Source organism: Embiotoca jacksoni, unplaced genomic scaffold (assembly GCF_022577435.1).
Source record: "Embiotoca jacksoni isolate LCO1_2020_lvr unplaced genomic scaffold, fEmbJac1.0.p SCAF_71, whole genome shotgun sequence".
NCBI lineage: Eukaryota > Metazoa > Chordata > Actinopteri > Embiotocidae > Embiotoca > Embiotoca jacksoni.
This window is the reverse complement of record NW_027185427.1, coordinates 792,598-820,466: the sequence shown is the minus strand read 5'-3', so window position 1 is coordinate 820,466 and position 27,869 is coordinate 792,598. Positions and strand designations below refer to the sequence as shown.

Below are 27,869 nucleotides of genomic sequence, written 5' to 3'. Positions count from 1 at the left end.
AGTGCAATAAATTATGTCTGCAGTAGGGGGCGCTCTGAGCTCACCCCCAGCACCTCTCGCAGTAGAATAAAGGGTGTGTGTGTGTGTGTGAGAGAGAGAGAGAGAGAGGGAGAGAAACAGAGAGAGCTTTCCCCGCCCACCCCTTTATCATGAGAAACCTCAGAGCATGAATTACCTCTCCAAAGTCATCGGCGAGAATTTACGACTGGTCAACAAAAGCACGTGACCGCACCCCCCACCCCCTTTCTCTCTGTGTCTCTCTCTCCTCCCTCACCTCACCCCTCACCTCCCCCATCACACACACACCCCTCTATCCAACACGCACACATACACACACCACCCCACCCCCATATTTGGACGGCGCATACATAGCTAAAACCGAAGTACAGTGCAACGCCATAATTCACTAATACATCATAAATCGTTGAAAGTACCCGCGTTATAACGACCGAGAGAAATCTAACAAATCAAGCTCCCCTCAGTCCTCAGCTGTAAGACTGCAACTCTCTAAAACAACCTAAATGAGCTCTTACTTTGTAAACTCGTTCTCGGGGCGCTACCCAAATGGCCCCGACTATCAACTGCTAAATTATGGAGCCAGCAACGGCGCGATGAACTGCGGGACGTACAGGGACTCTTCCTCCGCCACCATGCACCATGCGACGGGCTCTTACGGCTACAGCTACAATGGCATGGACCTGACCGTCACCAACCGGGGAGGGGGGAGCAGCAGCGCTGCTAACACCGGAGGACACTTCGGGAGCGGCTCGGTCGTCGGGGACTCCCGGGGCTTCGGCTCCCCGGCCTCTGAGAGGGGCTTCAGACAGCCGGCCAGCTGCTCCCTCGCCTCCCCGGTGGACTCTCTGCTGTCACCCGGTGGGGAGAGCATCAAGCTGTGCGCACAGAGCTCGTCTCCCCGCACGGAGCAACCAGGAAGCGGTAATCTCAGCTCTCCAAACCTGTCCTCTGCGTCCTCCACGGCGCAGCACTTCACGGAGCTGGACGACGCGTCACCAGAGACTGAGGAGTTGCAACATAACCGAGACGCTGGTCACGGCAGCAACCCGCCATCCAGGACCGGGCGCCCGCAGCCCGTGCAGAAGCAGGAGGGCGTCCCGGCGGGATCAGCCGCCGGCAGCACGGGCAGCGAGGCTCAGCCACCACAGATATTCCCCTGGATGAGGAAGCTGCATATTAGCCATGGTACATGCTCCCCTTGTGTTTAAAGCTTATTAGCTCTGTATCATAGCAGTTATAATATTCATATTGCTGGCTCAATAGTTTGTATGGACACATGGGGCTGGTAACAGTTTAGTGCTTGTTGGAGCTGCACGGGGAGCCTCAGTGCTCTTTGTACACACACTAAAGATTCACCAGACTTATCGCTGCTTTGATTTGAGTAAACTTACGAATAGCTGAAAGACACACAATTAGTCACAGTTCCTTGTTTTTGTCTGCACCCCCACAAGCCTTCTTGTCAATGTCAATTCCATATTTTCATATGGCTGTCAAAAATCTGTCCGCGAGGCGTCTAAACTTCCTAGAAAAGCACAAAAATACAGGGTTTTTTTACGCATTGCTTTACTGGAGATATTTCAAAATTTTTCACTGACTCTGAAATCAGAAATTTAATGCAGCTGCTCGCCCTCTAGTTAACCAGCTGAAGAGATATGTATTAGCGTGTTTTCTGAGTGCATCAGGGTCCAATTCGTTTTACATTTCCTTCTGTAGAAGCATGGGACGGCGGATTGTTGCCCCCTTTGTCTTTTCTCTCCCCCCTTTTTATTTCAGCAAATTCCACAAAAGCGTCATAAATCTGTCAGGGGAGAAGAGAGCCGGGCAGCAGAGCCCGACAGGCTGGGAGAGCAGACAGAGCCGGGTGGGAAAAAAGAAAAAGAAAGAGAGGCCGGGAAGTCTTTGGAAGCTGCTGCTCCTTTGAAAACTGAAGCTTTATTACGTGTGGGAACTTTATTAGAGAGGTGAGGGTGAGGACGGGCAATAAAGCTCTGAAGGGAGCTAGAGGGAGTGAAAAAAAGGGGGGAATACAGAAGAGGGGTAGTTACAAAAGAAAATAATAACGTGACAAATAAAAGCAAATCTTTTAGCGCAGGCTGTGGAGTGGAAACAGCTGAAATAAAAGACTGCAACTAGAATGAGGGACAGTTTTACGCACTGTTTTTACGCACGTTAATTCTAATAAATCTAAACTGTCTTCTGCTCTGTGCATGTGAGGCTTTAGAAGAGGAAGACACCATAATATAACACCTGTAGCTCAAAAACTAGGATTAAATACAACAAATCTGCAGCTCTCAACATCTGTGGTAGTGGCATGAGACCATATTTGGTGGTTCTGCTGTACTGGGTCCATTTAGGATGTTGTCGAGTTTTCCTTCTATGTTGCCATGTGTCCGTTTCTTGATAGCGGCACGTTATGTTAGATCCACACCGGCTCCTTAACAGGCTTTTATCCGCTCCAAACCCTCAGATATGACAGGTCCCGACGGGAAACGGGCGCGGACGGCGTACACCCGCTACCAGACGCTCGAGCTGGAGAAAGAGTTCCACTTCAACCGGTACCTCACGCGGCGGCGGCGGATCGAGATCGCGCACACGCTCTGCCTCACGGAGAGACAGATCAAGATCTGGTTCCAGAACCGGAGGATGAAGTGGAAGAAGGACAACAAACTGAAGAGCATGAGCCTCACCGCCGCCGGCAGCGCCTTCCAACCTTAGAAAGGAAACCGTTTAAAAAGAAGATCCCATCCTGTTATTTCTCTGGGAAAGTTACTCCGACATGCTTCCATGGAGGGGAAAGAGAGACAAACGGCGGGAAGACTAAAGCAAAAGAAAATCACAGAAAACAACCGAAGAGGCCGGCGGAAAATGGAGCAGAGAAAGACGACGGTGATGAAGAAACATGAAAATAACACGTCCTGCTATCAACGGAGTACTGTACAACAACAGCGCAGCACTTTTTAATTGTTTGGCATGTTGGTCTTTGGTGTTTTAGAGCAACGTAAAAAAATGACTGTGGTACTTGCTCTTCAAAAAAAATCAACAACAAAAAACAAAACAAAAAAGAAAATCCTTAAATGTTCCTGTATGTCGTCGTTTTTAAAGTATGTGCTCGGAGGAGAGAGGTCAGGATGAAGACGTCACTGAGGCCCTACTTTACAACCTCGCTACCTACTTATTGTTTCATGTCTCAATATTGTTTTCATGTGTCGGTGTTTTGTAATTGACCAAGTGCTCTTTAGAAAAATTAGCATGTGAGCTCTTATTGTAAGTTATTTACATCTAATAACGCGTGTACCCCTCCCCAGCCCAAACAACTCCCTCTCGTTACTTGCTCCTGTTTTTATGGAGGAAGTGTGTGTGTGTGTGTGTGTGTGTGTGTGTGTGTGTGTGTGTGTGTGTGTGTGTGTGTGTGTGTGTATTTCTCATCATCTCCGTATCGATTTACAATGCTGTGTATAGATCTATTATTCATAACAGTGTAACTGTATTATATTGTTATTATTATTGTAATTATTGGATCAATGTTTCAGAAATTATGTATATAGATATATATATATGGACATTTTTAAATGTGACCAGTTGGCTGTTTGCAGTTGCGGTGTGTGAGGTGTGTGTGAAAGTGTGTTAGAGTGTGTGTGTGTGTGTGTGTGTGTGTGTGTGTGTGTGTGTGTGTGTGTGTGTGTGTGTGTGTGTGTGTGTGTGTGTGTGTGTGTGTGTGCCTGTCGCAGAAGTGGCTCCCGTCCTTGAAGGCCTGTACGCTTTCTGCCAGTGAGCTTTTTGTATTTGTTTGTATCTCGGAGTTAAAAAAAATAAATAAATAAAGTTGCTCATATTCATCAGAGGCAGACAAATTTCATGAGCTGTTCAGACGTGGAGGTGTTTAGAAGCCTCGAGGTTGTGCTGGAGGAGAGACCACGACTGAAAACCTGGTGCAGTGCGGTTCAGACGGGCAGGTTGTGTGCCAACGGATTGTGAATGATAAGTGCAAAGCTCTGTCTCTCCGGGTCAGAGCGTGATATCACAACGCAGCCTGGGATCGTGTGGTTTGATCCGGGTAAATCCTGTGAAAGGTCTGGGCCAACTGTCTTTCTGAAACGAGTCCACAATTCCTCCTCCTACATATTTCTGTTCATGGTTGCTACGCGCCATTTTGTACACATATCTGTGAAGCATTTTGTGAGATCTAACACAGCACGGCCTGAAACTAAGTCCGTTTTCAGCTCCTCCAACTAATTCAGCGTGAAAACAAACAAACAAACAAATTGGGCCATAAAGAGGCATCACACCGAACAGCTGGGTGGAGACTCGTTCTCTGTATTTCAGGCCTTTCTTGAAACCTGAACACCAGATTTCCAAGACGACAACCTCCTGGACCACAGCATCACGGCGCCAAGCTCACCAATCACAACACAAGCTGCATAAAACACCCAGAGGCACGCGCACACAGAGCCGACACACACAGGCCAGTTTTCATCCCCGTCAACCCACTCTGACAACACAACATATTCCCGCGGTGCACGTCACTCTCAGACTAATTAAAAGTTTCCATCTCCTGGTTTCCAATCGTAAACAACCACCTGAACTTTTACACTTACCGGCCGGTGCTGTTACAGTTTCCCTGCTCCTACAGCTTTTTTCTGAGCTGGTCCTGCTTCGAGCCTCATCCGGACACAGCCTCTATCTCCTGTCTGTGTGTGTTGAGATATTTTTGAGCTAACCCCCTTCTGCTTTGGGCCAAACTATAAAAAGGAAGCTTTGACATTTACATGTCAAACAGATGACGGTTTTTTATCTCCAAGTTGACTCGTAAAGATCAGGCCTGCCTCAAACCGATACCTCTCACTGGCTCCCCTCTGGTCACGTGGGGTCCATAAAGTTAGTTTTATGGTTTTGGGGAGTTGACAATGTACTATATATTTCACATTCTAGAAAGCAAGTGACGGTTTAACGGCTTCGTGGGGATCCTAAAGGGGTCAGTAAAGTAGGACAGAGCGGGAGAGGGAGGGAGTGTGTGTGTGAGAGAGAGAGCAGGCCACTACTACGGCCGCTGCTCCAGCTCCGGTTCACATCGGAGCCCGGCGATCTCCGGTCTGTTCTGCTCTGAACGCGTGGGTAACCCGGTGGAGGGAGAGAGCCAAGATGCACAGTAAGTAGAGTTTGAAGGCTGCTTGTAAGTGGGGGCTAAGCAGAGAAAGGAGCAGGGGTGGTAAAGAGAGAAAGAGAGAGGGAGGGGGTTGTAATTACCATGTCACTCACTCACTGTGGACTGCTCCTGTATTAATGCGCTCGCGGAGTGCCGCCAAGCTCTGCTGTATTTCAGACATTTGAGATTCCTTGTTGTGGCTGGCCCAGGCCGAGCGACTGTGGTGGCGTCACAGATGAAGTGAGATTATCAATGTGAGACGCACGTTTGTGTGTAGACCAATTACACGGCCACGATTTGGTGTGTGCGTCAAGATTGCGATCAGGCACGCAGAGGACGTGCTGTGTGTTTCTGTGTGGCGAGGTGACTGGTAGTAATCACAGAGGGGTACATTTGTACTGTGGTAATGTGAGTGTGTGTCCGTCTGTACGCGTGACAAACTAAAGTACAAGAAAACGTTAAGAACGTGGTTGGAATGACGCGTAAAGACGAGTGTCAGGAGTTTTTCCGTCCTGCGTTTTACGTGAAATGAATTTGCTTGGATAATAACTTGGATAACACATTCGCTGAATGGCTGATAAACTGACAGAGAACCACAGATGTTGTGTGTTGCTGTGTTTTTGTCATTTTTGAAGGCGTAAAACTCATCTGACTCATCTGTTCACTCTCCCTCTGGATCAACTGGATCAAACACCAGTTTTACGCACAGCCATCGTGTGCGTAAAACTGGTTTTAACACCCTGATTAACAGTTAGAAAAAAAATTGTGTGCTAACGTCAACTAATAAATTGATGAACAAGGACACACACACACACACACACACACACACACACACACACACACACACACACACACACACACACACACACACACACACACACACACACACACACACTGTAGTAATATGCACCCCCCCCCACCCGCCCTTGGACTTTCCAGGCAGGATGGGTGTGAGTGTAAGACTGTCGTGGATACAAACATTTCCGAAGCTCCCTAACCAAGTCCTTTGAGGGTGTATTTTTCCCCAAAACTTGGGTCTGTTGTTTGATTCTTAGCAGACAAACACACACAGACACACACACACAAACACACACACATGGAATGTGTACCCATTTGCAATTGTTTTTGTTGCCTAGAAAAGCTTCTACTTCTGCAGATCCACTCTGGAATACCAAAACGAAACAGAATATTTGATGGTCAACATGTTGTTGTGGAAACGTATCACGCGCACCAAGTAAACAGAAATGTTGGTACAATTGTTAAGACATACATATATGTATGTAACCTGATGTAAAATGTCGTCTTTTTTAGTACAATATTCACTTAGTTTCTGTAAATGAGGAATTTAACCATAAAAAGCGTTCATGTTAATATTTCATGTAAATATTTCCTATTTCAGATACTGCGGATCTCCACTGAAGCATACGGAGATACAGTTCGTATCTAACTGGTCAAAATTAATAGCCAAATAAAATGTTAAAATCAAAAAAGTTTAAGCACGTGCCACTGTCTGAACAAAATAAAATATCATTTGGGTTTGTAAAGTAATATGAGAACATGGGACACAAAACTTCCAGTATATCCAGTGGGCCTAATTCATTTCGGAAGCTCCATCTTTAGCTTCAGTGAAATCCAGCAACAATAATAAAGCACGTGCATATATAAAATGTACTCAAATAAATCTCCCTTTAAAATAAACCGATACAACATTTTGTGGACGCAAACATCAAAATCCAAATGAAATCGTTCTGACGACGTGACGCCCGGTTTGTCCGCGAAATGAACAGTAACACGCTTGTTTTGAATGTAGTCATGAATGTTCACCGTTGAAGAGGCGGACGGGCTGACGTGATCTCATGAACTGACCGTGAACTGTGTGTGTTACCGTCTCACTGGCTGTAAATACGAGGCAGTAATTTCTTGTGCGCGGGGTCATATCCCGGTGTATATTTATCACGTTCATCTCAGGTGGTTGAGCTGTCTATCAGAGGAGTGACGTCATTATCAGACAATCAAATGAATAGGTGTGTTTTAGTGTTGCGTAGTGTGGCGCCATGAAGAGGCCTGAACACAGAGGATCATTAAGACATTTAGAAACAATCTTTTAATTTATTTTGAATTTATTCACCCTGTGACTTATTATCAAGTTGGCAGCCACATTTTTATATACTAAGATATAATGTCGCGAGGCCTCGTGAAACCTATTTATAAAGGGAGAGTTCGTTTGTTTATTTTTCAGCTTTGTGTAAGTTTATTTTATTTATTTTTAGTGCAAATATATGTTTTCTGTTTTGATTTCATCCGTTAAACCCACTGAAGTGAAGATTTCCCTTCTCTGTTCACCAAAGTGTTTCTACAGTATTTCTATGGACCTGCTGCTTCTGTGGATTTGTCGGTCAACAGTTAATCCGCTAATAAGAAAGCAAAGAGGGGGATCCTGCTTCCGGAAGCTCCTCTGTTCTCGGGCTCTCATGTCATATGTTCATTTACATGTGCAGCCACTCTGCCACGATGTATTTTCAGCCTGGGGATTCCTGGAGCTGCCGTCCGACACCGCAGTGATTCTTCACGGCCGAACAGGAATGTAGTTTACAATCATGTTTGTGATCCCATAAATTATTGAGGCACCAGTGGAGAGGTGAAACCGAGAAGGAAGGCGCTCTGCTTCAAAGTACAAAATTACGGAAAATGTAAAAACCCGAAATAACGATGATGGTGACAAAAACACATCTTTTCTGGTTTCCTTCTCTCCACGGTTTATTTTATAATAGTGCCGTGGTAAGATATGTACAGTAAAAATACTGTCACTATAATTTGGGCGAGAAAGTGTTCAAATTAACAACATTTTAGAGGACGACTAAATACATAAATAAATATATATATATAAATAACAGCGTCTGAAATGTTCTGTTGTGTTGCACCAAAATGATGTTAGAAAAAAAATCTACAACAAATAATAATAATAATAATAATAATAATAATAATAATAATAATAATAATAATAATAATAATAATAATTGGCCTTGCATTGTGTGGATGTTGTGCAGCCTGCTTTTTTTTCGATACGACCAAACTGAATAGTGTGTTTCTGGTGTGAGATAAACCTCCAGCCAGGGGACATATGTGTGTGTGTGTGTGTGTGTGTGTGTGTGTGTGTGTGTGTGTGTGTGTGTGTGTGTGTGTGTGTGTGTGTGTGTGTGTGTGTGTGTGTCTGTCAGTTGCGGGAGCGCGCGGTCCGTGAGGAAGTTTCAGTTCAGTAAACAGGAAGGCAAAAAAAAAAAAACTCCCAATGTCATTTTTCATCAACTTCCTCCTTTTAATGATGATACAGGAACCCACACCAGACACCCCCCATCGCGCACACACACACACACACACACACACACACACACACACACACACACACGCACACACACACACACACACACACACACACACAGGGACGGGACACGACACGCGTGACACAAATGTAGCTCCTTTCTTGTCGGTGCAGTGAGAGGCGGTGCCGGGAGGGCGAAGCAGCGGCTTTGTGCTGTGTGTGTCTGTTTCCCGTGTATGTACACAGGGCAGCTCCAGCCTGCAGAGCCGCTTCTCCTCGCCATTGTGTGTTCTGTGTGTGTTTTGTGTGTTCTGTGTGTGTTCTGTGTGTGTTCTGTGTGTGTTCTGTGTGTTATGTGCACGGGCTTGCTGCTCCTTTGAACCTGTCACAGGGCGCTGAGTTGTGGCTCCGCAGCTTGTGTGCTGGTGATGATGAGTGGGCTCAGGAGCTCTTTTCTCACTGCATGGCTGAGGTGTGTGTTTGCCTGTGTGGGAGAGTCTCGCGGGCTCCAGTGGGGTGTGATTCGGTGTGTTTAGTGGCAGGAGAAAGCTGAGAGCGGTGGATGACCGACGTGAACATCCTGTGTGTGTTTTCACAGAAACCGACTGCGTGTAACTTTTTTATTTTCTATTTCATCTCCAATTTGATCATCCGTGGCGGGTTCATTAAATGTGGGTTAAGCCCCCCCCCCTCCCCCCGCCGCCGGTTCCGTCGCAGCATCTCCTGTGATTGCTTTCCGTTTAAAGTGACATCTGACAGGGTGAACCGCGCAGCCACGCCTCATGAATAATGAACGAGAAGGAGTCACCGAGAGGTCAGCAGACAGGCTCGAGCCACGCACGGCCTCGAGTTTACAAAGGAGTGGGAAGAAAACTTACACACACACACACGTGGGGGAATTAACAGGTGGTTGCTTTTATTTGTCTTCAAGGGTTCCCCGTTTCCGGATCAGAAGGGCGGAAAGTTTATTTCAGACTAACAAGCTCAATTTAAATCAGGTCGGTAAATATTCAGTAAGAACACCAACAGTCGTTCTGGCAACACGGCAAAGCGTGAAATAGACACGCACTACAGTAAAAACGTGACAGTCTTTTGCCTTAACGTCACCAGGATTTTAGGCTGATCACTACAGAAATCTGTTTGTTCTTTTGAAGTTATTTTAATGTTCCAGGTGTACATGCTCACTTGATATGAACCTTACACTTTAGTCACGTGTCCATAATGTGAACAAAATGTCCCGCAGCGGTGTGATTCAGTGACTGCATCAGATAAAGGATGTTGTTGAAGCTAAATCTTGATTATCCCGTAGACAGTAAATATAGCAGCTTGTATCCCAGTAGCTTCTCCAGCTCCTGCTCACAACAATACCAAAGCAATAATAGTGATCATAAGTGGGCAGATGGCTGGTCGTCCCGAGAGCGGAAACAAACACGACTTCACCGTCTTCCTCGGTATTTCGTCTCCGCTGTGACTCCGGTGTTTTGTCAGACCAATTTATTTCCCAGAGAATTGCAGCTCCCTCGCGCCGCCACCAGAGCCCGCTTCAGACCAGGAGGACGCGAGAGAAGGAGAGCCGCGCGAGCCGCGCGAGCCCGGCTGCGCTCCTCCGCCTCCCCTCTCCGCACGCGCTCCCACTTCTTTTGAATGCTAACCGACGATAACCTGCGCTCACCTCCCGCCTCCCTCCCTCCTCCCTCCTCCCGCCTCCCTCCTCCCGCCTCCCGCCCTCTGTTCGAACACAGCTGTGTGCAGCTGATGGATGGAGAGGGAAGGGAAGCTCGGGGAGAGGAACCGAGGCTCCAAACCTGAATGGAGGTGATTCTGTGTTTTCCTCTGGTTAAAGTATCCTCCACCGGGTGAGTGTCGGTGTTCCTCCTTCTTCTTCCCCCTGGTCTTCCTGGTCGACGAGGAGGAGGAGGAAGAGGAGGGTTAGCGTCAGAGAACAATATGACTGCACGTCCTGATGGCAGTTTACAGCAGAGTTCACAGAGTTGAAGGGTCAAGAGTTCACAGTCGTGCGTGAGTCGTGCGTGAGTCGTGCCCTCACTCCCTCCACTCTGCACCAATGGCTGTACGTCAAAGACAGAAGGGAGGGTGAAGGGGAGAAGGGGGGGGGGGGGGTCCAACATGAGAGAAATGATAGCAGGAGTTAGAGGAGAGGTGAAGGCCTGACCTCCCCTTCCTTTCCCCGGTTTCAAAAGCTAAACTCCTCCTGCCGCCGCGGTGCGCAGAGAGAGAGAGAGAGAGAGAGAGAGAGAGGCATGACGGGACAAATGGAGGGTTGGAGGTGGTGGCGGGAGGGCGGAAGGTATTCGGTGACATGGAGGTGGGTGGGTGGGGAGGGGGGCAGGTGTTTGGCTCCACATTTTGTTCACACCGGCCAACATTTGTTTCAAATATAGAGCCTGTTTTAAAGATCATTCTGGACCTTTGAACATGAAACAAAGAGGAACCAAAAATAGTATAATTGGATTTATGATTATTACATGAACCTTTCAGCTGCTCTGGCCTTTTAAACAGAAAAAAACATTACAGGAATATAATAAAATATCACCTTTTCCTCTACGTTTCTCCAGCTGCAGTCGCCAGTGTGTGATCTGATCTCCCTTGAAAGACACTTTATTTCATAGATATGCAAGTCTGAAATTAGAAGCGTGTGTGTGTGTGTGTGTGTGTGTGTGTGTGTGTGTGTGTGTGTGTGTGTGTGTGTGTGTGTGTGTGTGTGTGTGTGTTCACAGGTGCATATAGTGGTTGTAAAGTGGTGGTTTCATGCTTGGAACTAACAGCTACATTGGAGAGGGAGTTCAGTGAAGCAGAGTTCTTCTTATCAGCACAGGCCTGTCCAAAATAAACTCTTATCTGACGCACCATCCACAGAACATTACTCTCCCTATCTGATCTTTCCATTGGAAGATTAATGTCCTTCTCCATTTACTTTGAGCTCAAAAGAACGAGCCTCAAACTCTTGTTATTCTTTCTTTCTTTTTCTTTTTCTTTTTCTTTCTTTCTTTCTTTCTTTCTTTCTTTCTTTCTTTCTTTCTTTCTTTCTTTCCTTCTTTCCTTCTTTCCTTCTTTCTTTCTTTCCTTCTTTCTTTCTTTCTTTCTTTCTTTCTTTCTTTCTTTCTTTCTTTCTTTCTTTCTTTCTTTCTTTCTTTCTTTCTTTCCTTTTTTCTTTCTTTCTTTCTTTCTCGGTCTAGATGACCAGGATACTAAGAATTTATGTCGTGGATCAATAATGATAATGAGAATAATATATATATATTATTGTTATTAATACATTTTTAACTATCTTACTAATACGAACTGGCAATATTTTCATTTATTAATACAAAGTTAAAATAAATAGGTTGCAAGTGGAGCAGCGCCTTATTGACCGGAAGCTCTGACCTCAGATTAAACGGGAGGTTCGAGCTCCTGTTGAATTCGTGGATTGTTGGACCGTTTTTTGATTCAAAGGCGGAAAGAGGGCAGACAAGAGGAGAAATCCTGCACCGGCGAGGAGCAAAATGATAATTCAGTCAATAAATAATGCGCTTATTGACGCAAACAGGCTGCCACCCCATCACACACACACACACACACACACACACACACACACACACACACACACACACACACACACACACACACACACACACACACACACACACACACACAGTAATGACTGAATAACTAGATTCCATCTTTCTCCCGAGTTCATCCCGAGTTCACCGATTTCAATTCAGGTCTGTCGGTCTGTCAAACGGAGGCTACTGGTTTTAATATTCTACACCGTTTGCGCGTGCGCGGTCCTTCTGGAACTTATCGATTTCTTCCCATATGTCTCTAACTTTATAAAACCTGAAGGGTGTTATTAATATAAATCCTGTCAAATGAATTGGACCTGGGTGAATCCTGATACCTGGAGCTACACGGAGTAATGATAGGAGAGAATAGAGCCGTCGGTGGTTCTCAGCAGACAGTCCAATAACATCCGAATAAATCCACCTGATATTTCTGGAGCAGGTATCAGAGCCGGTTTACTCGAACTCAGCTGCAGTAGCTAAAGACTCATGTTCTACGAAATATTCCTTTTCAGGGCTCGGAGGGGACGGCGCGGCTCCGTGGCGGGTTCTCACGTCAGCGTGCACGGCGTGTCATTTATATTGCAACAACAAAAGGAAAGGGAGAAATGATCCTGGAAGAAAAGAAAAATCTGTGTGAGAGAAAGAGAAAGACCCCCCTGCTCCTCTTCCTCCTCCTCTTCTTCCTCCTCCTCCTCTTCTACTGACCATTTTTCTCCAAAGTAATGACTCCAACTCAATTTAGTATGACTGAGAGCGAGAGAGGGAGAAGGGAAAGAACGAAATGACAGAGAGCGGCTGAGGGACAGAGGGGAGGGAAGGAGAGGTGGAAATGGCAGAAAGAAAGGGTGTGTAGAGGGGAGGGGAGGGGGGCAGAGAGACAGAGGGAGGGCTTGGCTTGGCTCGGGGTGAACGGAAGGTCAGCGCGTCTCACCAATATTAAAATGTGTACCGGGGACGCGGGGTGACACGCCTCGCCCGTTAAACAAAGAGTGTGCCAAACTGGCAGATTAATCTGAAAACTTGAGTCCGTGCACACACACAACACTTTATGCCTTAAAGAGCCCACAGCCTCCGCAGCAGTCCTGCTCGGTCTCCCTCAGCCCCGCCGCTGCCTGTGACACGGGGAAACACGGGCACCGGGAGCCGACGCGGGGGTGCTCTCCTCTAGATTCTCGCTCGGATTTTACGCACGGAGCGTCGCGATGTTGATGGAAGCGTTGCGTCTTGTTTTCGAAGGATTCAATTGTCTCCAACTGTGAAGTATTCTCACGTTTGAGCACAGCTGCTCTCATAGCGTTATGTTGACGCTTTACCGGAGACCGGAGGCTGCGTATCTCTGCGCTTGTGCCGCCGTGCGTGTGAGTGTGGGTGTCCGTGGAAATGACAGCGACTTTTATTTTTTTTAAGATACACGAAGAAACAACCTGTGGCGTCGGAAGAAGAGAGAATGGACACACGTGTGTGTGTGGGGGGGGGGGTGGGGGGGGGGTGCTGAGGGAGGTAGGAAGGCTTCTCATTACGGCGGAAATAAGTGAAACACAGCTACCGATGCGTTGGACGTGTGAAGAAGACGAGGAACAAGAAGAAGAACTCGTAATAACATCAGGAAAACTGTGGAAGTCGGTGACAGTCGACGACATCAGAAGAGAGGATGATCCGCGAGCTGCAGAGGAGTGAGTACCCGAAAACACAAACCGCCTCGTTTAGACATCGGTGTGCGTGTGTGTGTGTGTGCGTGTGTGTGCGTGTGTGTGTGTGTGTGTGTGTGTGTGTGTGTGGCAGGTGCTTTGCCCATGCCGGGAGGAGGGAGGACCACGTGTAAGACTTGCTGCAGAAATCCCCTCCTCCCCTTCCTCGTTCTCTCCTCTTCCTCCTGTTTGCGTTCAGCTCAGACCTGATCACTTTATATGTCTGATCGATTACAGGCTGTGCACGTGCTCGGCCAAAATTAAGAGGTTTTTGGCTTAAAATATTTTTTTTTTACTCCTCTTCACATCAACATGCTTTATTTAAAATTCTGCATGTTTACTATAATCATCAGGTTTTAATAGAAACATCCTCAGTCTTATATCCCCTCAACACACACACACACACACACACACACACACACACACACACACACACACACACACACACACAAACCACATCATTATAGCTACCAAGGGTGAAGGCGAGGTCGTGGCCAGTGGAAGGTTAAAGGTCAAGCTGGACAACTTTCTCCCCCTGTAGTTTTTTATTTTATTCGGATGTATAATTGTTCATCGGTATTCTATACAATTTTATTATATTTGTATTTAATTATATCATAGTTTAATTCATTCTGAATCACTGCCAACATTTCAATCCGAAGATTTTCTGTGTTCTTGTAAAATAAATCCTAAAATGAGTTGCAGAAGCAGAAATACAGCCGGAGGTTGTTTGACTGAGCGTTTCTGTGGTTTTATCAGTTTGCATCCAGATGTTTTGTGCTGTTTTGCACAGGCACGTGCTGGTCTTTATTTTCTTTTGTTGTTTGTTTACTTGAAAAATAAAACGCCCAGCTTTTACAAGTTGTTTCTTTTTTCTGTTTTCTGTTTAAATCCACTTCCGGTTTATTTCTGCATGTTTATTGGCAGCGTGTGAGGAGTGTTTTTCCCGTTTTTTCTGCATGTATGTATTAATCCGTGGGTTATTGCCTACAGAACATGGACTTGTTGTGGAGGTGCGATGGACCTCCTGCTGCACTGAGATGATTTTACAGCGTTAGTAGCCCGTGTAGTTGTCCCGGTGTCAGATGAGTGGCTGCTGCGCGGAGGGCCACGCGGGCCTTTGTTTTCTCCGGCCGTTTCTTTGCATGACAATAAGCAGGAACGGACCTCGATTTATTTTTCAAACTGCACAAAGGAGTAAAAGCACATTTCTCTTCCCTGTCGGTGCCCTTGGAGCTTCTTCACCTCACAATATTTCAGTGCATTGACAGATAATGAGGCCGTTTAACCCTTCAATCTGTTCCTTTCATTTTCTCTTTGTGGATTTTTAACTCTTCCAAACCCGCGTGGCTTTTTAAACATCACATTTAAACACAATCATTTTATTTTATTATATGTGGATTTTATTTTACTCGAAGCTGGCACGTTATTTTTTTTAGGAGCCTAACTATTAATCTTGTATTTATGAAACTAACGTGACCAACTATTTCGTTCAAATAAGTCAATTTTAGAGAAGAGTTGAAGCTCGAGCATGGAGCGGGGATTTTTCTTTTTTTTTTACTTTTTCACTCAGCACCTAAACAACAGAGTGTGAGGCCGCTGGAGGGACAGACCTGCTGGAAAGCCGTAAACAAACACACACACACACACACACACACACACACACACACACACACACACACACACACACCGTTGGTGTTTGAACTGTAAACGAAGTTGACCCGCAATAAAACGTTAAAACCAGATCCTGAAATTGAACACTCACTTATCCCCGCTGCTCCCTTTCGTAAAATATGTCGATAACTTATTTTATTTTATTTGTTTACAATCGAGTTAATTTTATTTTACATTTTTTTACTGAAACATGAATTTCGATATTTTAATAGTGAACAGCTACTGACTGACTCGTGGTGTGTGTGGAGGCTGGATGTGTCACAGCTCGTGAAGGATCCTCAGCTGATTGACATGTAGCCTCATATTCACACTAAAGAAACAGCAGAAGAAAAGATGCTGCTTATTTTACACACAATTAGACTTTATAGAAAAATTTGACTGAAAACATACCTAGAGATGAATTCTTATTTTACATCTCGTGATATCTCAATCATTTCAGTTCGTTTGAAGGCAGTTTGTGTGTGTGTGTGTGTGTGTGTGTGTGTGTGTGTGTGTGTGTGTGTGTGTGTGTGTGTGTGTGTGTGTGTGTGTGTGTGTGTGTGTGATCTCTGCTCGGCACATTGAACTCTACCTGCTGCCGGAAGCAGCGGGCTCCTGAATGGCTGCTGGTGACAAACTTGACAGAGGGAAGTCAGACTCAACACACCTTGATCGATACTGAGCTGACCCGCACAGAGTGGGAGGTCAAGGTGACAGAAGCACGCCCACACCTGCCGGCGCCAGCACAATAGAATAGAATAGAATAGAATAGAATAGAATAGAATAGAATAGAATAGAACCGGCCTTTTCTCTGCTTTTGCCCTCCGGTCTGGTGATGTATGAGCAACTTTTGGAGGAAGCGGAGCAGCAATATTGCCTGCAGCAGTGAGGGAGTGTTCGTGTCACAAAATCAATGTGGGAGCAGGAGAAGAAGAGCAGGTAGAAATTACACGTGTGTGTGTGTGTGTGTGTGTGTGTGTGTGTGTGTGTGTGTACTCATACATGAATCCGTGTTTCATATATTAAATGATCTGTTTTCATCATAGCCTGCCAGTGTGACGGGATGTCAACTAAAATAGTTTCAGTTGAATTTTAGTTTTGGTTAATTTACAGTGTAGTGATGACGCAAGAAAAACAACAACAAACAGCTGTATTTATTTAGATAGATAGATAGATAGATAGATAGATAGATAGATAGATATGAGTATTATAAATTACAGGCTTTTGCTGGTGACTTTTTAATTCAGTTAAATCAGTTTTGGAGACAGACTTTCATTCACCACAATGAAGAGATATTTATCCACTTCTTCTCTGCTCCATCCATTCTTCAGTCAGATTGTACGGAATAGTTTTTGATAGGACAGCGTCTCCTCGTGCCAAGTGATCTGTCTCTTCTCAGACTGTGTTCATCCTGTGAGAGCGCTGCCAACTATCTTTTCTGTTCCCTGTTTTTGAATAATTATAACTGGAGTTCTGATTAAATTGTGTCGGTATGTGTGTGCGTATGTTAGAAAAAAAAAAAGAAGAAAGTTTAGAGATACTTCAATTTTGGATCCAACTTGTTTTAATGGCAGAAGTGACAAATTACACCCACTAAGAGAACATTTTAGAGGCCTGATGTGGCCTCCACTATAAACAGCCAGAGTAAAATAATAGTATTTGGTATTATAAAGGATATAATTGATAGATTTGATATAATATTTCACATAATTCTATATGTTTTATTCCTCTGCGCGCGCTCACTCGTTCGCGAGGGTGAGCGAATAGTAATCCAAAACGCATTGAGCCACAGTCCATTAAATTAATAATCAATGTTCACGTTGTTGTTTTTTGTGTGTTTAAATCTGCACATAAAAACACAAATCAACATTTCCACTGTGTGGAGCGACAGTGAAACAGACAAACCTGTTTTCTCTCAGCAGCTCCTTTTATTTTGCGCTTTAGATTTTTAAATTGACAGAAGTGTTTGCAGCACTGTAACTTTATTTCCCAGAATACCCAGCAGCCGTGAGGAGGTCAGGAGTCACACACAGCTCTGACGGATTAAATATCTCTGTGCACCGGCGGGTTATGAAAGTAATAAAGGCCAATTGACGGTGTGAACCTGCAGAGAGCCATGTCTTCTATATCTACCCTGTAGATCCGGATTTGTGTAAAAATCGTTGCAACAATCACAAATTCGCTTCTAGGGGAGTATATAGTGGATTTAAACACGACGGCGCTGTGAGGAGGAGGAGGAGGAGGAGGAGGAGGAGCAGAGGCCTTCAACTGCTGCTTCACGGTCAAATTCGTTAGACAGAATAAACGTGGAGGTTAGAAATGACTGTTTCCCTTATGCATATTGTAAATATGGACCAGACAACTGGACTGGTGCTTATTTGATTTTCGTTTGTGTCTCTCCGGTGACAAAAACTCAATCCAAGGTTTCTACATTTTATTTTAATTTGTTTTCGATCATCAGAGTGCGTCTTTGTTTGAAGGCAAACTGCACGTTGAACTGGACTATTGTTTTTATTTATTATTTGTCTCGGTGAAAAACGATGCGGTCAGCTGTGGAGGGGTTGTGTGTGTTCGTGTGCGTGGGAGGGTGTGGTGGGGGGATTTAGAAATGGTCAATTTTTTCTCGAAACAAAGGACTTGGATGTTTCAATCTTCTCTCTGGGTGTGTGTGTGTGTGTGTGTGTGTGTGTGTGTGTGTGTGTGTGTGTGTGTGTGTGTGTGTGTGTGTGTGTGTGTATATATGTGAATTCTACTGATAACACAAAGCTAGTCTCCTCTGTTTGAACGGGAAAATATCTATTGTATTCTATTTTACTCTATTCTATTCTACTCTATTGTATTTTACTCTATTCTATTTTACTCTATTCTACTCTATTGTATTTTACTCTATCCTATTTTACTCTATTCTATTCTACTCTATTGTATTTTACTCTATTCTATTCTACTCTATTCTATTTTACTCTATTCTATTCTATTATTACTTTTCAGTTCATGTAAAACCTGCAGCAATACTTCAACATAATTCTGATGTTTTATAACTCGGTGTTTTGTGCGCGTCTTCTCTGCGTAACAAAAACCCAAACCTCGGTGTGTCGGTGTTTTTGTGTCCGTGTATGTCGGTAAAAAGTGAGCACGGCAGAGTGAGTCTGTGCTACACGGCGGTGCGTGTGAGTGGGGTCTGTGTTCACTAATGCACAGCTGAAGGGCAAAACTGCACCGTCGGGCGGACTTACTATGCCAGTGATGTTAATATGAGAAAGTGGAGGAAATAAATCCTGTTTGTACATGCAAGGCAAAAGGCGGCCGTGCTGAGGCTGCATTAACATGCCGGGCGAGTTAAATGTGGAGTGGGACGCGTGTTGGACCAGCCTGGGTTTTTGATAAGGGGGAAAGCGGTGCTGACTTCTGTTCCTAATGCAAAGGTCTGCTGGTGATTTAGGAGGCCGAGCAACCTGAATTAGTTGATGAATTTTATATCGATCCTAAACAGGCCAGATTTATCTCTGACACGGTGGTGCTGGGTGGCGGTGCAGCAGGCCCCTCTCCCCCTCTCCCCCCTCTCCCACTCCCTCTCCCACTCCCTCTCCCCCTCTCCCTCAGCGATTTAAAACCATTTGAAAAAAAAAAAAAAAAAAGAGATGTGGAAAGCACGTCCCTATACATGGACACACACACACACACACACACACACACACACACACACACACACACACACACCTCCTTGCAAGCGCTTTTTTTTTTTTTTTTTTTTTTTTTTTTTTTTTGTGTCTTCTTTTATTTTTCTCTTCCAGATTCGGGGACAGGGGATAGGGGAGGACTTTGTCACCTGTCCGGTACTCTCTTCTGCTCGTGCTGTGTTTGCAGCGTGTCGGACACGCGTTGTTATTGTTGGGATTCTGCGGCCGCTCGCGGCGGCGGGCGCGCTGACATGTGGCGCAGAGATGTGCAGAGCAGAGCGGGCATCGGAGGAGGGAGAGGGGAGAGTATTGGAGGACCGTGAATGCCCACAAACTGAGGCCATATGATGATGCGCGTGCGGGGGCCATGTATATGCTTAATCCCATTTCCTTATCCGGGGTTCGGCCTGAAGACGCGCCATTGGCCGGCTGCCGTCACGTGGCTTCTTAACTTTGTTCACTTGACAGAAAAGTAGGAGGGTTCAACGGAACAGGAATAACCGAAGAGTAAAGGGATGAGATATAAATTTTAGTTATATATTTTCCGAGTTGGTGCAATTCCACAAAAAGACAAATTAATGGCCATGAGCTCCTATTTGATCAACTCCAACTATGTGGACCCCAAGTTCCCGCCGTGCGAGGAATACTCACAGAGCGACTATCTGCCCAGTCACTCTCCGGACTATTACAGCTCCCAGAGGCAGCAGCCCGCTGCCTTCCAGCCGGACTCTCTCTACCACCACCATCAACACCACCAGAACCAGCAGCAGCAGCGATCCGAGCCGCCCTACACGCCGTGTCAGCGTGCAGCGCAGCCCGCCTCGGTGGTGATGTCCCCTCGGGGTCATGTTGTCCCCCCGACCGCGCTGCAGACCACCCCGGTCCCGGAGCCGAGCCACCGTTGCGAGTCGGTGACACCGAGCCCGCCTCCACCGCCGTCTTGCGGCCAAACGCCCCACAGCCAAAGCACTTCTTCCCCCGCGAGCTCTCGTAAGGACCCCGTGGTGTACCCGTGGATGAAGAAAGTCCATGTAAACATCGGTAAGAGCTGCATGCAAACTTGCCCCTCTCTCTCCCTCTCTCTCTCCGTGCGCCTTTGTGCCTGCAGTTTGAAGCCATGCAGCCAGCGAGGTGTCCACCGTCACAATCTACGGCTTCCCTCCCGGTTTTCCGTTACAAGCAGGAGAGTTGCCCTTGGGTCAAGATTTACGATCGTCTGTTTGCAAGGCCAATATAATTACACCCTCCATAAATTTTTATTACACCTCTCCGCTGAGGTGCCTCTTGAAGTCCGATCTCAGGCTCGTCTGCTCTAATTCCTCGCTTTATGACAACTCCGAGCAGCCCATAAGTTAGCTTTTATGCTTTGGTAATTTGATTTTAAGTGGTGGGCTTGTGTAAACGGTGTACTTTACTCTGTGAGCCTTCCTTCCGCGCTCGTTGTTCCAGGGGAGGGAGAGTTTGATGTGGGCTCAAATATTCTGTTTATGGAGCCGGCCGTAAAACCTTGAATGTAAAACCGAGTACAGCGTCTCTGTGACGTTTTAGCACATTTACTGATGGAATAATGGAGCGCGTGATCGGCCGGAGACTAAATGCTCCTTCCACAGTCACCGGAACGCGTTTTCTCCAGCGGGCTGTTTCCTCCGTGACAGAATGATTCGCTTTATTCGGTGTGTTTGTGGACTCGTGCTCCTCCCGGAGGAGACGCTGAATTCTCCCGCAGCTGGTTTGCTCGCTGCTGTTTTTCAGGTTGGTTGAATCCCAGCCTGCTGCATCCCCCCCCCCCCCCCCCAACACACACACACACACACACACACACACACACACACACACACACACACACACACACACACACACACACACACACACACGCACACACACACACACACACTTGTATTCTCCACCGGTACAACACACACACGGCTGCCATCGTTACGTTCAGTTTGTGCACCGGATCAGTCCAAGCAGAATGTCCCCGCTTCTGTTCTTTCCACATGTAGCATCAGTCCTCATCGTGTCTCCGAGCTGCACCGTTTGTCTTTTCGCCCCCGATGTCCTCCCACTTCACCACATTTGGACAGCAGCGTCAGGCCGGCTGTGCTGCGAGGATTTACCGCCGCGGGGCCTGAAATCACACCTGACAACACGTGTTCTGTGAAAACAGAGTCTGTAAAAGAGTGTCGGATAAACGGGAGGTGTCGCTTCAAAGTGTCTGACCGAGTTCAGCCTGTCTCGGTGCACCGGGCCGCGGGGCCGTGGCTCCACGCTCACAGGGACATTTTGTCCCTCACTGCAGCTTCATGTGCTGTTTCCGTTTGTTTTCACTGCGGTGCGTCTTCTTCAATGAACCCACATGAAACAATCACTGTCTGCTGTCCGCCATGTTACAGGAGGCCTCTCATATGTTCATAGCAGCAACCACACGACCTTTAACAACGAGCCTGTTATTAGAATGATGATTTGTATTATGTGGAATGTGATTGTGTTCCCCTTGTTGTCCCACAGTGAACACAAACTACACAGGAGGTGAACCGAAGCGCTCGCGGACGGCCTACACGCGTCAGCAGGTTCTGGAGCTCGAGAAGGAGTTCCACTACAACCGGTACCTGACGCGCAGGCGCAGAGTGGAGATCGCTCACACGCTGTGCCTGTCAGAGCGGCAGATCAAGATCTGGTTCCAGAACCGGAGGATGAAGTGGAAGAAAGACCACAAGCTGCCCAACACGAAGGTCCGTTCCGGGACAAACGGCAGTACAAACTCCCAGGCTCTGAGCGGCTCCCAGAACCGAACCTCCGGACCCCTATAGCCCGGTTCTTTGGCTCTCTGTGTGGCCCAATCTTTCGCTCCCTGATTCCCGCTTGTAACACCGGAATGTGCATTTTGGAGCGGAATAGCGCCCTTGATCTGAGGGAGGGAGAGATGCCGCCGCCTGACCCTGTTCTGATGTTACTCTCCGTGATATGACGTTATGACGTGGGAAACGAGGGGGGGGGGGGGGGTCCCACCATTCCCATCCCATTCATAAGATATGAAATGAACAAAAATAGAGGAAGGAAACTGAAAGAACAGATGAAATGAATAACTTCACCCCCTCTGCTAGTTATTTCTGTCTTTTATATCCCCGGTACAGCAGCCCGGTACAGCAGCCTGGTACAGCAGCCTGGTACAGCAGCCCGGTACCGGCTCGGTGACAGAACTGAAGGCGGCAGGCTCAGTGTTCCCTCACGTGTTTTTTCTGTTTCTATCCAGGACTTCTTGTTTTGTGAAGATGGATCCTCATTTTCATCTTTAATTCTGCCAAAAACTCGGCGCCATTTGTCATGTTTACTCTGCAGGTACAAAGCAAAGCCTCCCCCCCCGCCCCCCGCCCCCCTCTTTGCTTCACTCCCCCCCTTTACACACGCACGTGTAATAAATGAAATTATCCTTATTTCATTTCTTAAACTCATCACATACACATGCACAAACCCGCACGTGCGCCCACATCAGATGTAACCTCCGGTGTGATCCTCGGTGGTTCCTGCGGCCCGTTTCCGTTTCTAATTGTTGGTGTTTCCGTTTTGTTTCACGACAAAATGTCGTTTTTGAAATTGTACGTGTTGTTATTTTGTGTGTGCTGTTGTTGCGGAGCGGAGAGGGGCGTGGCTGCTCTGTTCTTCATGTTGTGATGATGGAAACACGGAAAAATTCACACTACTTACCGAACAGGGTTTATAAAGCTGCCTGAATGAAGGATACTAATAATTTCAGCAAAATCCTGGCACGAATTCTTCAACAACACATTATAGCACTATACAATGTACTACCTATTACCTCAGTTCTACTTATATATATTTTATTTTATTTTATTTTTGCTCATCTTATTTTTCCTTTTTTATTGAAGTGACGGCTTCTCGAGCTCTTATATTTTTGAAATTGTGTGACGAGTTATTATAATAATTATTACCTGCAAAACAAAAAGCGCTATTCATTTCTTGTATATGGAAAACTTTAAAAAAAAAAAAAACGTAATTTAATTAAAAGCAATTGTTGTAGAAAGGGACACTCAGAAAAAGAATGAGCTTCTTATTGCATGAAAGGTGTTGATTTATTTTTCTCCTCACGAACATGAAACGCGCGCACACTTCCTGTTTCTGTCTCTGTTCGTTCACTTTGTGACATTTGTTTTTTAGACATTTCATCCTGCACGTGTTTTTATTCGATGATATTTTATTGACATTCCAAAGATCCGTTTCTATGTTCTTGTTGATGACATGTATTATTGAAGATGGAAGTGTCTCCTTTCTCTGCTTCTGCCTCCTCAGTGTCTCCCTTCATATTATTTGTAAATAGCTCATAGAAATTTAAATAAATTGCTGAAAAGGTATAATTTTCTATCTTCTCTTATTTCGGAATTCTGTTTCGTTCTAAAATTGAATCTCCAAGGGGTTTGCAGTTTTTGCTGCTTCCATAATTGCGCCGATAATTAACAGACATGTTGTGTGTATATTTATTTTATTATTTTTATTTTCCCGTTTTATTATTTTCTAAAAATGTTTTTTTTTTTTTCCAATTCCCGCAGTGGAAAAAAACAAAAAAGGCACGTGCGTCTCTGCTCTCCTCACATTTCGAAGGTGGAGGATTTATTGAAAGCAAACATGCCGTCGCTTCCACGCGCACACAAAGAACAGCTTCACGTCATTCCGGTGTTGGTTTTTGCCTACAAAGGCACAGCGACCTGTCTGGAGAAATCAAGAGCCTTCGATGATTAATCTGTCCCGGCCCTGAGTGATCTTGGTACATTACGTCCTGTAATCTCGTTTTAAATCACAAACCGTCCATCCGTTTCACTCCGGTTCTCCCGTTAATTTAACGGCTGCTCAGATGCGCTTGCACCGGGCCCGACACTGAGCAGCCCTCCCTTCTCCTGGTTCTGACGAAAAAAAAAATTAAATAGTTTTTCGGTTCGTGGTCTTTTAATGCTTTAATGAGTGTAATTTTTGCACAACAGTTTTTTTTCTGTCCTCTCGGTGTTTTGTGCCGCTGCTGTGAGTGCATGTGTGTTTTATTTTTTTATATATTATAAAAAGGGAGCGGGCCGGCGCCATAGCTCAAACCCTGACAACCAAATAGATAATCAACAAGACGAATGGCTTCTTTTGTAAGGCGCGGCTCCCGTATTAATTTTCATTTTCTTTTCTTAGAGCAGGTATAGAAAAATATGGAGCAGGAGGGGGGGTGAACGAGAAAATAGCATTCCTCCCGATGAACTTTAAACAAAAAAAGTGTGCCCCCCAAATTGGTCCGCTCGTATTCCTCGGCCCAGAGTAGATTCCCTATTACTTGTTGGTTGATTTCTCCCTGGGCCTCTTGCCACAGAGACTCCCTCTGCCCATTTATCTGTTTTCTTCCTATTTATGAGGCTCCAGCAGTGAAACAACCGCCCTCCTATCAAACTGTACACACACACACACACACACACACACACACACACACACACACACACACACACACACACACACACACACACACACGACCAGACACTGCGCTTCTTCTTACATGTGGTCACTGCAAACGGACCCGTGAGCCATTTTCACAGTGTCCTGACTGGAATAACCAATTTCTATATTTCTATTTAATATAAATCTATATATATATATATATATATACATATATATATCCCTCCTCCACACACACACCCTCTGGCGGTGCACCTCTCCTCACACGAGATAATATTTGTGTCCGAATGCTGTAATTTTTGCCAAGTGTTCTATATTGCAGCACCTACACGGCCCCCCCTCCCCCTCCAGTATGCACGCACACATGTGCCTCCACAATAACCACTAAAGTCCCCGGGCAACTGCAGTCCCAGATGAAATAAATGAATTTGCGCGTGGGGTGACAACCGCGCACAATAAAAATCCAGCGAGGAATCCTTATTCTCTTTGAGCCTCCTTTATCAGCCGGGGCCTTCTGCTGCTCCTCTGAATGGGAGCAGATTTTGTCAGGATGCCCACCCCCCACTCAACCCTCTAAAAATAAAAAAAAAAGTTCACCGCCATTATTTTCTGGACAGGACAGAGGGGACGGCTCCTCAAGAAAAATGCGAGAATTATACAAGAACAAATCATTAATCACTAGTTCTTCTTTAAACACTTCTCCTTATTCTCCTTCTCTATTGTCATCTGGCAGCCACACACAAGAACCCTTCTGCCAAGAGAGAGAGGGCAAGGAGCAGAGAGACAGACACAGAAGAAGGAAAAGAAGACGTCTTGGAAGACACTTGGAAGACACCACCCTCCTCCCAACCTGCCCTCCTCACACGCACACACACACACACACACACACACACACACACACACACACACACACACACACACACACACACACACACACTAGCACGTACACGTCCCCTTCCCACCCATCAGCAAGCTATTTTTTTACACCCCACATGTATCCTACCACGAGAAAAAAAAAAAGAAAACGTCTTTCTTCCTCTTTGGAAGGAAGAAAATCCCTGAAAAGAAACCAGTCGACGAGCTCTCGCAGCGCAGAGGAAGAGGGCCCAGAGGTCGTTGGAAGTGATGGCGTCAAAGGTAAGAGGCCTGGGAATTTAATTTCTTCTTTTCTGTCTTTGGTTCTTTTGCTTCTCCGTGTCTGATGGCTCCGTGGCGGTTTTATGGTTTTATTGCCCCTTGCACATTTGGTGAGGTCAGGCGAAGGGGGCATTTACGGCCGTGGGGGCTTCGGTTTTAGCGCAAGGACTTTTGGAGTTGAGTGTTTGTGTTGGAAGCTGTGTGTGTGTGTGTGTGTGTGTGTGTGTGTGTGTGTGTGTGTGTGTGTGTGTGTGTGTGTGTGTGTGTGTGTGTGTGTGTGTGTGTGTTTGCATGCAGCGTACAGCTACAGATGACGGTCTTGTGTTGTGCTGGGTTCTGTTTTCTCCTGAGTTTGTGCATCTGTTTCCACCCCGGTGTCACTTCTACGTGAGGCCTGCCACTTCTCGAGCATCTGTTGTTTTGCGTAAAATGTGCCGCTGTGCGTCTTTCACGCACGGCATTTGTGGGAAGTATGAGACAGTCCATTTAGGAGATTTTTTTCAGATTCATCCGAAAGTTATAATTTTAGTTTCCCAGTGTCGCCTGTGAGGCTCATATGACTTGAGGAACATCCAGAAATGTCTATGCCAGAAATGGTTGTGAAAGTTTGCTTTGCGTTTTATCTTGGTTGTGTTGCTGTGGTTAAAACGTGTTGCTGTGGTTTAGGCCTTTAGCTTTTAATGAGATGCTGTGGTGGGAACATGAATAATACGGCGTTCAGTTGGAGAGAGGCGTTCACGGGGAGAGAAGGGGAGGGGGGGTGAAAAAGAAAAATTACAAGAGCCCGGGTAGCTAGTTAATGGATACTCTCTCGGTTGCGCTCCAAAACAATTTAGCTGGAAAACAAACGATCTGCAGACTTTTCAAATGAACTGCGAACGATCGGCGGCCGCTGCGCGCGCTCAGGCCTCCGGTGTGCGCCGAACCGAGCAGCAGCGGCCGCAGGAAGCGCACTCACTCCTGTTTGACCCCGTCAGAAATCAATCTGCCCGGGATTAAAAAGTAAAAAAGGGCAGCAGCTCCGGCCTCTCACGAGGACGTCAATGACGTAATCAGATGCATGGAAAAGTAAGAGAAACAAATGGCAGAAATAGAAGCAGCGAGTATTGAAGGGATTCAGAAGCAGAGAGAGAGAAGAGGGGAAATCGATGGTCCTGCAGGGACAGAGGGACGGCCGAGCTGCCACACAGGGTTCAACCAGGGGACACGTTTTTCTGACCGATGAGGTCCACTGGCTCTGAAGCCAGAGGCTGACCCGTGGCTACCCCCCCCCCCCCCCCCCCCCCCCCCACACACACACACACACACCATACCTACCTACCCCCACTATGGCCCCCTTTGACCTCACAAGGCTGTCAGACCCTCAGCTCCCTCGGACATTCCCAGACCTCCGGAGGCCTCCTCCACCAGGGGGTTCACTGTAACGGGCGCTCCCACAGCAGACCGACAGACAGACAGACACACACAGACAACCCTTTCACCTCGCTGGGGTCAGCTACAGGCCATAACAGGACACGATTCTCAATCCTCCTTCCTTTGAGGAAACATGTTGTCACATGAACACAGAGCCTTTCTAAATGTGTTGTTGGATCTGCTCGGCTGAGAACATCAGAGTAAACACAGCCTTCCTCCTCCGTTAGCCTTTTTCACATGATGCTCTACTCATCAGGAGAATATTGGTTCATGTTTGGTAAAATTTCTGACATTACATTCATTTCCAAGCTGATTCATATAAAACGGAAGAGAGTTTTACTGTGAAAGTGCTCGTGTGTGATTCTTATTCATCTGGAATGGACCGGCTGGTAATCTGACCTGCAGCTGAGACGGTGCTGGCTGCACTGATTCATCAAAGAATAATCACACAGGGCCAAAAGCCGTTGGTCAGTTTGGTTTCCCATACAGCTGTCATGTCTCTTCATTCTCTATTTCTCATTTGATGTCTCATAAGTCAGGCAAGATTTTAAAAAGTTATCCAGGAGACAACTGTTTTCATGTCAACCAGCAGACTTCGTAAAGGAGGATTCAGATCCTGTAAACAGAACTGCAGGGGAATCGAACCATTTTAGGACGAAACTTCTGCAGCTTTGTGTTTTTTTAATCGTGGCTATTATTGGAATTAAATCTGCGACCTCGTGTCCCGTTGTTACCCGACCACCTCCTTAAACTATCCTTATATTTATAATTCAGTAAAACTGCACGTTTTGCTCTCAGGTCTCCTACATTTTG

The 27,869-nt window shown here is 46.1% G+C and overlaps 3 protein-coding genes across 3 annotated transcripts in view; all 3 read left to right on the top strand.

Annotated features, from left to right (window-relative positions):
- Positions 1-270: 270 nt before the first annotated feature.
- Positions 271-3,821, top strand: hoxb5a (homeobox B5a). Its single transcript, XM_069177313.1, has 2 exons — positions 271-1,203; positions 2,486-3,821. Exons 1-2 carry the CDS (start codon positions 522-524, stop codon positions 2,731-2,733), a joined length of 930 nt encoding a protein of 309 aa, XP_069033414.1. The 5' UTR covers positions 271-521; the 3' UTR covers positions 2,734-3,821.
- A 9,743-nt stretch (positions 3,822-13,564) lies between these two features.
- hoxb3a (homeobox B3a) overlaps positions 13,565-27,869 on the top strand; it is a 46,245-nt gene continuing 31,940 nt past the window's right edge. The window contains 2 exon segments of the mRNA XM_069177332.1: positions 13,565-13,719; positions 25,240-25,643. The gene's annotated coding sequence lies outside the window, so the exon portion shown is untranslated.
- On the top strand, positions 19,573-23,424 carry hoxb4a (homeobox B4a). The gene is made up of 2 exons (XM_069177336.1): positions 19,573-20,105; positions 21,573-23,424. The coding sequence occupies exons 1-2, from the start codon at positions 19,643-19,645 to the stop codon at positions 21,872-21,874; spliced, it is 765 nt and encodes a 254-aa protein (XP_069033437.1). The 5' UTR covers positions 19,573-19,642; the 3' UTR covers positions 21,875-23,424.

Coding starts and splice junctions, on each gene's coding strand:
- hoxb5a (XM_069177313.1), top strand. CDS start 522: ATGAGCTCTTACTTTGTAAACTCGTTCTCGGGGCGCTACCCAAATGGC. Junction 1,204..2,485: donor GAAGCTGCATATTAGCCATG/GTACATGCTCCC, acceptor CCAAACCCTCAG/ATATGACAGGTCCCGACGGG.
- hoxb4a (XM_069177336.1), top strand. CDS start 19,643: ATGGCCATGAGCTCCTATTTGATCAACTCCAACTATGTGGACCCCAAG. Junction 20,106..21,572: donor GAAAGTCCATGTAAACATCG/GTAAGAGCTGCA, acceptor GTTGTCCCACAG/TGAACACAAACTACACAGGA.